This window comes from Artibeus jamaicensis, unplaced genomic scaffold, assembly GCF_021234435.1.
Source record: "Artibeus jamaicensis isolate MK-2021 breed Jamaican fruit bat unplaced genomic scaffold, CSHL_Jam_final contig_3290, whole genome shotgun sequence".
NCBI lineage: Eukaryota > Metazoa > Chordata > Mammalia > Chiroptera > Phyllostomidae > Artibeus > Artibeus jamaicensis.
This window is the reverse complement of record NW_026521779.1, coordinates 1,653,619-1,666,328: the sequence shown is the minus strand read 5'-3', so window position 1 is coordinate 1,666,328 and position 12,710 is coordinate 1,653,619. Positions and strand designations below refer to the sequence as shown.

At 40.1% G+C, this 12,710-nt stretch overlaps 2 protein-coding genes across 2 annotated transcripts; both read left to right on the top strand.

The window, feature by feature from the left end:
* Positions 1-2,003: 2,003 nt before the first annotated feature.
* On the top strand, positions 2,004-2,971 carry LOC119043122 (olfactory receptor 7C1-like). Its single transcript, XM_037137010.2, is given in 3 exon segments — positions 2,004-2,543; positions 2,545-2,666; positions 2,668-2,971. Coding segments are annotated over 3 exon segments (960 nt in total). The 5' UTR covers positions 2,004-2,009.
* Positions 2,972-11,492: 8,521 nt separating this feature from the next.
* Positions 11,493-12,452, top strand: LOC119043120 (olfactory receptor 7A17-like). Its single transcript, XM_037137009.2, has one exon. The coding sequence runs from the start codon at positions 11,499-11,501 to the stop codon at positions 12,450-12,452; it is 954 nt and encodes a 317-aa protein (XP_036992904.2). The 5' UTR covers positions 11,493-11,498.
* Positions 12,453-12,710: the final 258 nt, after the last annotated feature.

The following is a 12,710-nucleotide window of genomic DNA, read 5'->3' as shown; positions in this document are numbered from 1 at the left end:
GGCTCTGATTAACAAGTCACTATCTTAACTTTTGAAATTTCCTGTCTCTTTATAGTTCCTGAGTTCTGTAATTTTTATGTGCCAATAATACATGAATTTGATTAAAAAAAAATCTCTTCCCTTCCCACAAAAATCTGTAACCTGAAAACATTACTACCAAATCTCAGATGAGTGAGTGGTCTACCTCATGTGACCAAAAAAAATGCCCAAATACAACATCAGCTTTACATGCAGCACTTACATTACTTTTTAAACCATTCTTCAAGAAGTTCTGCTGAGAGTGAATTCTTAGAGAATGTCCTTTCCTTAAAACAAAGGTAACTTTTATAATTAGAGTACATAGGGCATGATGTGGATTTATTAGCCTGGTAGATAAAAATTTAAAAACCACTCAGGTAAGAACACTCACATGGCAGTTTTCAAGCATGAAAATTGTTTTCTGAAAGTATCATTTTTCCTCTTTATAGAAGACTGCTAATTGGATTTTGGTAGTTCTTACCTCAAGAGAACTTGAATTATTTGGGGGAAAGTGGGTTCAAAAGAATCTATCTTTCATATTCACATTCAGAACCCAGCAACCTGGAGTCTAATTTTCAGTATTTTAACTACCTCAATAATACTATGAATGTAAGATATTGAGATGGAGATCTCAATTTGAAAAAACAACAACTGGTGCCTATGGTAATTTAATGTATTGTCAAATGCTTTTATTGATTGGTTTAAATGTCATTCTTGTTATAGAATATGCCTTTTTAAAAAGCTTATAATAACACTTTCCCAGTTTGTATTTTTAAAAAAGCTAAAGAACACTGGATTAATTTGGGGGGGACAGAATAAAATAATTGGTTTCTATTGCTGCATACCCAGGGTGGGATGGGATGGGGTGTTTGGAGAACCAGAACTATGTTTTAAACATTAGGTTTCTGTATAAATACAACTCATAACTGCTAGCTTTGGGGGATGCGGGTGGGGGAAGTTAATGCAAGTTTCATTTTGTTTAATTTATTGATTAGTGTTCAAAGTCGGTCTTTTTCTTTTTTTTTTTTCCTGAGATTACCGGATCATCATTAAATTCATACTGTGAAGAGATAAATGATATGTATAAAGGGCTTTACCAAAGTCCATTAAATACACACTACTCAAATACAGATTGCAAACCAAAATGTATCTGTCATAACATTAATTGCAAATGGCAAGTATGGTGCTAAAGTCTACACCAATGGAATTAGATGAGTGCTATACACTTAATTTTAAAATAAAACTAGTTTTAAGTAAAAAAAAAAGTTCTGCTGAGAAATTAAAGAAAAAAGGCATTATGGTTGACAGACTTTCTAATAACACAGACTAGAACATCATGAAATGAACATGTAAAGTAATGTAATATGCTATCATGTAACAGTGAAAATCATTGTGAAAGTTGTAGGTATTTATATTGAAAACTTTAAACACTGCTTGGCATAGGGAGGGCCAATATATGAAAGTAAGTCCACACAGACGGCAGCAAAAACATGGTTACTGAGCTCTTATTTTTTGGCCACATGTTCAGTAATGAGGTTTGAGAGAAGGTGTAGAGGAAAATAAAAGTGAAGAGATAAAAACCGAAGGGGTAGAACCATAGATGTTCTAGACCAACGATACTCAAACATTCATACTCATGTAAAACTCCTGCTAATCTTGTCAAAGCACAGATTTTCCTGCAGCAGGTCTGACTGGGGCCTGGGACCCTGCATTGAAAGAAACTCTTGGGTAATGCCAATCCTGTTGGTCCCTGACTAGCCAGACTATAAAAGACACAACTGCTTTGGAACTAAAAGTACATTTCCAGAGAGTAGTAGCAGCAAAGGTAAGGATGGGAGCATTTCAAATTCCCCAACCGAAGGCAATTATGAAAAGGTTGTTACCTTACTAATCCATTAACCTGGAATTCAAGGCAACCACATTTCTACACTGTCAATGTGATGAATGATTGAATGCTGCTTTTGCTCTTACCTGGCAGTTATTTCTTCCTCATGGAATCGAATAATCAAACACGTGCCCCAGAATTTCTCCTTCTGGGCTTTTCAGCAAAGTCAGAGATTCAGTTCCTTCTCTTTGGGCTGTTCCTGTCTGTGTACCTGGTCACATTAACTGGGAACCTGCTCATTATGCTGGCCATCATCTCAGACCCCCACCTCCACACGCCCATGTACTTCTTCCTCTCCAACCTGTCCTTGGCTGACATCTGTATCTCCTCTACCACCATCCGAAAAATGCTGCTGAACATCCAGACAGAAAACAAAGTCACAACCTATGCAGGATGCCTCAGCCAGATTTTTTTTTTCATTGTGTTTGGATGCTTGGACAATTTACTCCTGACTGTGATGGCCTATGACCGCTTTGTGGCCATCTGTCACCCCCTGCACTACACAGTCATCATGAACCCCCAACTCTGTGGGCTGCTGGCTCTGGGGTCCTGGTGCATCAGTGTTATGGGCTCCCTGCTGGAAACCCTGCCTGTCTTGAGGCTGTCCTTCTGCACAAACCTGGAAATCCCACACTTTTTTGTGTAATCTTCCTGAAGTCCTCAAACTTGCCTGTTCAGACATCCTCATCAATAACATAGTGGTGTATTTTGCAACTGGCCTTCTGGCCATGATTCCTTTCAAAGGAATACTTTTATCTTATTATCATTGTTTCCTCCATCCTGAGGATTTCTTCAGCTGGGGGCAAGTACAAAGCCTTCTCCACCTGTGGGTCTCACCTGTTAGTGGTCTCCTTGTTCTATGGCACTGGTCTTGGGATCTACCTCAGTTCTGCAGCCACTTCATCCTCTAGAACAAGTCTGGTGGCTTCAGTGATGTACACTATGGTCACTCCCATGCTGAATCCCTTCATCTACAGTCTCAGGAACAGGGACATGAAGGAGTCCCTGCAGGGACTCCTCATCAGGGTGGGGACTCTCAGGGGTGGAGCTGTTACAGGACTGTTGTGAGGAGCTGGGCACACAATCCTGAGGACCAGAAATCCTGCCTTCCTTTGTCCAGTGTTCTTATTTCTCCTAATTTTACATGTTTTTAAAGCACAACTTTCCCTGGGTTTTCACTGCTTTCCCCATTTTTCTTAGGTTGTATCTTGAGTTCTCTCTTTCACTTCCTAACCAGCCATGTTACCTTCGTATGAATAAAACATGACATTTTATAAGTTATCTTCAGAAATCATTTAGATTATTTGTAAAAAATAAATCTATGTTTTTAAAATATATTCCCAGAAGTTATGGTATGTGTACCTATTTTGGAAATGCCCTGAAAGCCCTGAGAAAGAACTAGAGGCATATAGTTCCATATATCCAGTTACATTACAAGGCCATAGCAATCAAACACTATAGTGCTGGCATTGAAACAGACACATAAGCCCATGGAATAGAATTAATATCCCAGGTATTAACTCATGCATATATTGTCAACTAATCTTGAAGGGGGTTCCAAGAACACATGGTGGGGAATGAATAGTCTTGTCAATAAATGGAGTTGGAAAACTGAATATTCATATGAAAAAGAATAAAACTGAACCTCTATCTTACACCACTCACAAAAAGTTATTTTGCAATAAATTAAAGATTTAAATGTGAGACCTCAAATTTTAAAAATTCTAAAAAATGGCCGGGGGTGGGGGAGACATTGGTATTGGCAATTATTTGTGGATCTAACAGCACTATCACAGGCAACAAAACAAAACATAAACAAATGTTATTGCACCAAACTAAAAAGGGTTTACACAGCAAAGGAAACACCAAAATGAAAAGGCAACCTGTATGCATGGGCAGACTGATGACTGAGGGTAGGGGGTGTGGGGGACTGGATGGAAGAAGGTGAAGGGATCATCCAAAGGACATATATGCATAACCATAGACACAGACAACAGTGTGCTGATGGTCAGAGGGAAAGGTGGTAAGGCTGGGGGCAAGGTAGACAAAGAGGAAGGTAATGGGGACATCTGTAATAGTGTCCACAATAAAAGTAAAGGTTTTTTTTAAAGGCAACACATACAGTGGGACAAAATATTTGCAAACCTTATATCTGGTAAAAGGTTAATGCCAAAAGATATTTTAGAAATGTATGCAAAAGAACAAATAATGTTCATAGCAGCAAAATTTACAATAGCCAAGTGCTGGAAGCAACCTAAGTGCCCATCAGCAAATTAATGGATCCAAAAACTATGGTACATTTACACAATGGAATTGTATGCAGCAGAGAGAAAGAAGGAGCTCCTACCCTTTGCAACAGCAGAGTGGAACTACAGAGCATTATGCTAAGTGAAATAAGCCAGGCGGTGAGGGACAAATACCATATTATCTCATCTTTAACTGGAACATAATCAACAAAAGAAAAAAACAAACAAAATATAGCCAGAGACATTGAAATTAAGAGCAATCTAACAATAGCCAGAGGGGAGGGGGGAGGAGACAGTGGGGAGAAACTTTTCAGGAACTACTATAAAGGACACAAGGACAAAAGGGGGTGGGGGGGTGGAACCAAAAGAGGGAAGTGGGCTTGGCTGGGGCAGAGGGAGAAAATACAGACAACTATAATTGAACAACAATAAAGTAATTTTTAAAACAAGAACAAATAATCCAATTGAAAATAAACAGACAACTTCAATAGACATGTTTCAAAAGAACATAAACATATACAAATGGTAAACAGGTATTGAATACATGGAAAGATACTCAACATCACTAATCATCAGGGGAAAGCAAATCAAAACCACAATGAGATATCACCTCACACATGTTAGAATGTCTCTTATCAGTGAGTAAGAGATCATTGTTCAAAGGAACGAGAGAAAAAGGGAACTGTTTTTTGTTCTCTCTTAGTGGGAATAAAAATGGGTATTGCCATAATAAAAAACAGTATGGAGCCTTCTCAAATATGAAAGAATATGATGCAACAATCTCATTTCTCATTATGTATCCAAAGGAAATCAAATTAACATCTTGAAGAGATACCAGCACTTCCAACTCCATTGCACAATTATTCACAATAGCCAAGAAGATATGGATAAAACATAAATGTCCACCATTGGATAAATGGATAAAGATGATATACTACCTTTCTCTCTCTCTCTCTCTCTCTCTCTCTCTCTCTCTCTCTCTCTCTCTATATATATATATATATATATATATGAATGAATATTATCAATGATAAAAAGAATATCCTGGTATTTGCAACTACATGGATGGACTTTGGAGGCATTATAATAACTGAACTGTCAGACAGAAAAAGACAAATGTATATTATTTTCTTATATGTGGATAAAAAATCCACAGAAATAAAGAATAAGAAGGTTATTGCCCAGGGCTGACTTGGAGGAAATGGGGAGGTACAGGTCAAAGCACACAAATTTTCAGGTAAAAGATGTTAAGTTCTGGAAAACAAATGTATAGCAAGGTGACTCCAGTTAACAGTACTGTATCATATGCTTCAGATTGCTAAGGAAGCACATCTTAAAAGTTCTCATCACAAAAATGTAGCTATATAAGGTGCTTTTTGTGTTAACTAACCTTATCTGGTAATAATTTTGCTATATGTACATACATCAAGTCATTATGTTATATACCTTAAAAATATACTTATATTTCAATAAAGATGCAAAAACAATTTAATCTGATGCAATGGGTGAGAATGTACAGTCCAACCTAAGACAATTTGGGAGTGAAAAATTAATTGTGAAAAAATAAATTTATCTCTGGCAAATAGAAAGAGCATTTCATGTGTCCTTTGACAACAGACATTTATAACTTACACAGGGTGGGGCAAAAGTAGGTTTACAGTTGTTCAAATGGAAAATAATACAATAATTAATAGATCTTAACACAAGAATAAACTCTGTTTTCAAAACTCACAAGTGTAAAGCTACTTTTGCCCCAACTTCTAGGCTTTAGACTTGTAACAAGGACAATAAGAAGAGTTGGTAGAACAATCTGATTCACCAAAAAATGGCAGATTTGCACATATTCCCAAGAGTGGAACTGAGGACATAGTAAAATAGCTTGGAGAGTCCACAAATTCTGACTGGGGCCATCGGGGGCCAATGTGAGGGATTTAGAGGTTGTGTCCAGGACTACAACACAGCACAGATGGCAGGCAGCCTCTCATTCACTCTGCTTCCTGTTAGGGGTGCTGGGAAGAGACCCTCCTTCAAGATCACAAGTCTCTGTCTCCCAGGAGTAGAGTCATCCTGGACTCACTTCCTTTCCCTACAGGTACTCTGGTGTCACAATGAGCTTAGTAAATGCAGAACTGGGACACAGTCACAATAACCTGCTATAGACTGAGCATCTGCTCTGTGCCAGGTAAGTTCCCATGAGCTTACTCACTACTCACACCAAACCCTTACATCAGGTGTGTCAAACTCACTTTCATCAGGGGCCACATCAGCCTCAAGGTTGCCTTCAAAGGGCCAAATGTAATTTTAGAGCTGTATAAATGTACATATTCCTTATGTGTTAAGTGAGAACTCAACACTGCCGCCAGGTGGAAACAAGGTGCTGGGCTGAATAAAACAAGGTGGAGGACCAAATTCAGCCCTCGGGCCTTGTGTTTGCCACCTGTGCCTTAGATGGAATTGTTCTAGTTTGTAAGGGAACAAAGGCTTCAAAAAAGAAGCTCATTTTCTGTCAAGAGAGAAATATTCAAAAACACCTGGAAACTTGTGCACGTGGAAGCTGAACATCTGACCTGCTAAGGTCAGACCTGAAGTGGGTGGGAGGACTCTCGGAGGAGAAGGCCTCAAAATACCTGCACCTAACTCTGACACTGACAGCAGCCTTCAAAACCCAAAGAATTGTTCACAGACCAAGATGGACTACATCAATACCTGGGAGCTGGTTACAAATGCAGAATCTCTAGGCCACCCTAGACCTGCCTGATCAGAATCTGCATTTGAACAAAGTCCCCAAGTGACTCACATGCACATTAATGTTGAAGAAGTTCTGTTTGAAAACACTGTTTCTCAACCTCCCCACTGCTGATATAGTTACTGAGTCATTCCTTGTGTGGGGGGTCATCCTGTGCATGGTAGGATGTTGAACTGCATCCCTGGCCTTAATCCCCTAGGTGCCAGCATCACTTCCCCAGATATGACAATAAAAAATTTCTTCAGATATTTGCTAGTTTTCTCGGGATGCCAAATCATTTACGATTGAGAGCTGCTGGCCTAGAGCATGAGAACTAGAAAATATTCTTGCATTCTCATCATAGCACATCCCTTGCTCAGTTCATAATTTGAGGTCAATCACATAACCCTTAAGAGTCACATTTCTGCTCTGGCTGGTGTGGTTCAGTGAGCTGGGCATCATTCCGCAAACTAAAAGGTCACTGGTTCCATTCCTAGTCAGGGCACATGCCTGGGTTGGGGGCCAGGTCCCCAGTAGGGGGTGAACCAGAGGCAACCATACATTGATGATTCTCTCCCTCTCTTTCTCCCTCCCTTCCCCTCTCTCTAAAACGTAAGTAAAATAAAATTTAAACAGTCACAACTCTGCAAATGTTGAATGAGGCTTCTAATCATATGGTTATCATAGCATGGGCTTTTACAAAAATAGGTGAGATGATTTGCATAAGATTCTAAGCTCAGCCCATGGCACATTACAACATCTAAATATATCTCTTATAATTATTAAATGTTTTAGAGATGAAGGAAAATGACAGCTTCGAACTTGTGTTAAAAACATAAAATTCCTAATTGATTTATCAAAAGCATTATGAAGCTAAGGATGACAGTACCCACGGTTTTATAGCAAGGGAATGTGGCTCTCTTCATAGTAGAAAAGGGAATCGAATTTTCTAGAGACATCAGAGGCTGTCCCCTCAAAATCAATGCTTTCAAGACCCAAGGAAACAAAACAAGACAAGTTCTCAGTCTTAGATTTGGAGAAGACTTTAACTCAGGGCTCTGAAAAGTTTCAATGTTCAACTCTGGAAGCCAGGAGAGTTCATGGAGGAATAATAAAAATTGGATGCAGCTCACTTCTAAACTGGTCTTTTGGGAACTATGAATGAGCAGGGAAATTTCCATTCTGTCCAGACAAGTTCTCATGGGGAAAATTCATTCAGGGCTTGGAGCAACAGTGGGGAATGTGTCTAATAATTAGACACAGAGAGCAGATACAGCAAACATACAAAGCATATGTGTCTCTTCTACCACAGTTCCTGAGTTTGTTCAACCTTGAGCTAGTCGGGTGGGGAGGAATGATTTTTGCATTTAGAGACCTCAGCTTGCCTCAAAGACTACTGCTTTACTCCTTCCTGCTGTCTTATCTGGAGACAGAGCTCCAGACTCCATCATCAGCCATCCACACAGAGCAATTCAGACTTTCACCCAGATATCTTCTTCTCAGAGCCTCATCCAGGTGAGTCTCTGAGCTCAGTAGGTACTGAAGAAAAAGGTCAAAGAGACTGGAAGCTGAATGCTTCCACCTGAGGTCACTTGAGAGCCTAAAAAACTTATCCCAGAGCTGAAGGATCACTGTGTTTGTTTGGCTGGTTAACTAATTAATTGCTAAGCACTTTATTTCATATGTTAAAAAAGAGAAGTGTTTGTTGAACTCAGTTAAACAAGGATCATCGTTGACAATTAACTGATGGAATAAAAGTCCAGTTGGCCCTGAACAATGCGTGGCTCAGTTGGTTGGGTATTGTTCTGCAAATCCAGTGTCATTCCAGTCAGGGCACTTTCCTGGGATGCAGGCAGGGTCCCCAGTAAGGGTGTGTGCGAGAGGCAACTGATGGATATTTTTCTCTCACATTGATGTTTCTCTCCCTTCCCATCTCTCTAAAATCAAAACTTAAAAAAATTTTATACTCTACATCAGATAAATAAATCACTTGCTTCCATTTCATTTAGCTCTTTTTCTGGAGATTTCCCCTTTTTTTTTTTTTTTTTCATTTGTGCCTGTTTCTTTTTCTCCCCAAATTGGCTTCTTCTCAATAAAAGAGAACTTCCTCATTCTGGCCAAGGAAATAGACTTCCAGGAAGTCCAGGAAACTCAGAGAGTCCCAAAGAAAGTAGACCCAAGAAGGAACACGCCAAGGCACATCATCATTACATTAACCAGATTAAAATGGAGAGAATTCTAGAAGCAGCACGAGATAAGAGCACAGTCACCTACAAAGGAGTTCCTATCAGACTGTCTGCTGATTTCTCAAAAGACACCTTACAGGCAAGAAGGGGCTGGAAAGAAGTATTCCAAATCATGAAAGGCAAGGACCTACATCTAAGATTGCTCTATCCAGCAAAGCTTTTATTTAGAATGGAAGGGCAGATAAAGTGCTTCTCAGATAAGGTCAAGTTCAAGGAGTTCATCATCACCAAGCCCGTATTATATGAAATATTAAAGGGACTTATCTAAAAAAACGAAGATAAAAAATATGAACAGTGAAAGGACAGCAAACTTGCAGTTATTAACAACCACCCCTAAAACAAAAACAAACCAAGAGGACAGCTAGATCAGGAGTGGAGCCACAAAAATGGAGATCACATGGAGGGTTAGCAACAGGGGAGTGGGAGGAGAAGAGAGGGGGAGAAGGTACAGAAAATAAGTAGCATAGACGGTGGGGAGAAAATAGATGGGGGGAGAGCAAGAGTAGTGTGGGAAATGTAGAAGCTAAAGAACTTATGACACATGGACATGAACTAAAGTGGAGGAAAGTAGGGGGGAGGGGTGTGCAGTGTGAAGGGGAGTGAAAGGGGGAATGGGACAACTGTAACAGCATAATCAAAAATATATATTTATATATATATATGGGCACCCCTATGTTTTTTGCAGAATTATTTACAATAGTCAAGAAATGAACCAATTTTGTTAAGGTTTGTTTAACTACAGAGCAAGAACATGGCCATCCCAATATAAAGCCCAAGGTTTTTTGTCTATGGGAGGTATAGATCAGGAATTGCTGCGAACCATTTCTACAGTGTACTGGGCAACAATCTGACCAACTTGGTTATAACCACTCCTAGCTGAGTCAGTACGGCCAAGTCTGAGAAAAACATAGAAGTAATACAACAATGGTCATAGTGTGTGTGTTCTGTGTGCATAGCTTATGGATGTGAGCAGTCCTCAAAACAGGGGGACGAGGGAGTATGTATGGCAAAGTAACTATTACAAATAGGAGTGAGAACTCAATCAAGAGCAGGCACTGAGGAGGGGATCTGTCTCCTTCATGGGACACATTTGCAACAAGATTAATCAAGGGCAAGAGGAGTGTGGACAAGGAAGTCCCTGTGTCTGAGGTTTCAGCAGCAGCAGCAGCAACGAGGCTACATCACTCCAATGTGTCTGACACCTTCTCTCCTCCTCTTTCTCATGCTCATTCACTGCCAACACCAGCTCCCTTTCTCAGGCTGAACATTAAAATACATGCACTGATCAATCCCTCTGCTGGGCACACACATTCCCACATAACCTTGAATCTCCTTCCTCTTACTGGAGCTCTCTGCGCTAATGCCATTTTGTTTGGGGTCTTGCATAAATACCCACAAAAATTTAAATACCCAATTCATTTCTTTATACCTGATTTCCTTTCATCATACCACCTGTCACTGACTGAAATGCTATATATTTTTATTATTTGCTTCTGTGTTCTTTTTCCATCATTGTCTTGTACCAAATTTTGTTCTTCATCACACAATACTCAGCCTGGACAGTGCAGAAAACATGATCACTGCTCAATTTGCATTCCTAAAATATGAGGGGGGACCCAAAATACCAGAATTATTTTTTTAGTGTGAGCAGCTTGTAGTGCAGGCTTTCCTGGATAAGTAAGTGTTCTAGGAACCCATCTGTATCAGTGAATCTACTGGTGTGAGAGTCTGTATTCAGCTTCTGCGAATCATTTCTGAAGACTCTTCCAATGCATTTGACGAGTGCACCTGCCCTCACTGCACTGAGTGTTCAGCAGTTTTTGACCACAAACAGCATGACCGTCCTGCCCCACACTCCCTCTTCACCCAGTCTCACCCTGTGAGACTTTTTTTTTTTGTTTCCCTGGATGAAGAAAGCCCTCAAAGGGAAATCTTTGGGTGATGTGAAAGAAGTGAAACAAGAAACAGAAGAAGTGCTGAAAGGCATCAAAATGCATGAGCTCACTGTTTTCAGCAGTAGGAAAACACCTAGCAGTTGTATTGCAACTGCACCTACTAAAGAGCACTTTGAAGGTAACTGAAATTTAGACATATAAATATAATTGCACATTTTTTATAAATAAGTCTGGGGGTGTTTGGGTCTCACCTTGTACATGAAAAATTTCTCATTAAAACTAGAATACATGATGCCTTAGGAGAAAACATGATCAATACAAAAGTTTCATCTCAAGATGTCATGAAGGATTTCCTAAAATGGGGCCATACCTATAGACAATATATTAAAATTAATTTGTTTACAGACAATATAAATTGTAGCATTTCCAACTTTTAAAAATTAGTTATGCTATTTTTCTCTCTCCTAGTATCACCTCCACTGTATGGAACCAGGCAATGGTACACAAATTTCAGAATTTCTTCTCCTGGGACTATCAGAGGCACCAGAACTGCAGCCTGTCCTATTTGGGCTGTTCCTCTGCATGTACCTGATCACTGTGTTGGGAAACCTGCTCATCATCCTGGCTGTCAGCTCAAACTCCCACCTCCACACACCCATGTACTTCTTCCTCTCCAACCTGTCCTTGGCTGACATCTGCTTCATCTCCACCACCATCCCAAAGATGCTGCTGAACATCCAGACACTGAACAAAGCCATCACCTATGCAGAATGCCTCACCCAGATGTACTTTTTTGTACTCTTTGCAGTGTTGGACATACTTCTCCTGACCGTGATAGCCTATGACCGGTTTGTGGCCATCTGTCACCCCCTGCACTACACGGTAATCATGAACCCGCAGCTCTGTGGACTGCTGGTCCTGGTGTCCTGGGTCACAAGTTCCCTGTATTCCTTGTTGCAAAGCTTAATGGTATTACAACTATCCTTCTGTGCAGGCTTGGAAATTCCTCACTTTTTCTGTGAACTCAATCAGATGATCCAACTTGCCTGTTCTGACAACTTTCTTGAAAACATTGTTATGTATTTTGGAATTGGGATGCTGGGTGGTGGCCCCTTTGTTGGGATCCTTTACTCTTACTCTAAGATAGTGTCCTCCATACGAGCAATCCCATCAGCTCAGGGGAAGTATAAAGCATTTTCCACCTGTGCATCTCACCTCTCAGTTGTCTCCTTATTTTATAGTACGAGCCTAGGTGTGTATCTCAGCTCTGCTGGTACCCACAGCTCACAGTCCAGTGCAACAGCCTCAGTGATGTACACTGTGGTCACACCCATGCTGAACCCCTTCATCTACAGTCTCAGGAACAGAGACATAAAGGGGGCTCTGAGGAGATTAGTTGGGATGGCAGCTATAAAAGAACCATTGTCCTTGGGTTGAAGAAATTCCCATGATTGCAGGACTCAAAGCCTCAGAGCCAGATGTTGTGACTCTTTGATCAGGTTCTGGTTTTAAAAGTTGCTCCTTTTATTTATTTGCTGGAATTCCCATTTGTTTGTTTCAACTTCTCCACACAGTTTAAGTGACCACTTAAATTGGGCTTTCTGCTCTGTCATACAGACAGCTTCTCCCTGTGCTTTGTTTCTACTTTTACAGTTTTCCGACCTTAATCACAAACACCTAAAATCCCAGTTTATT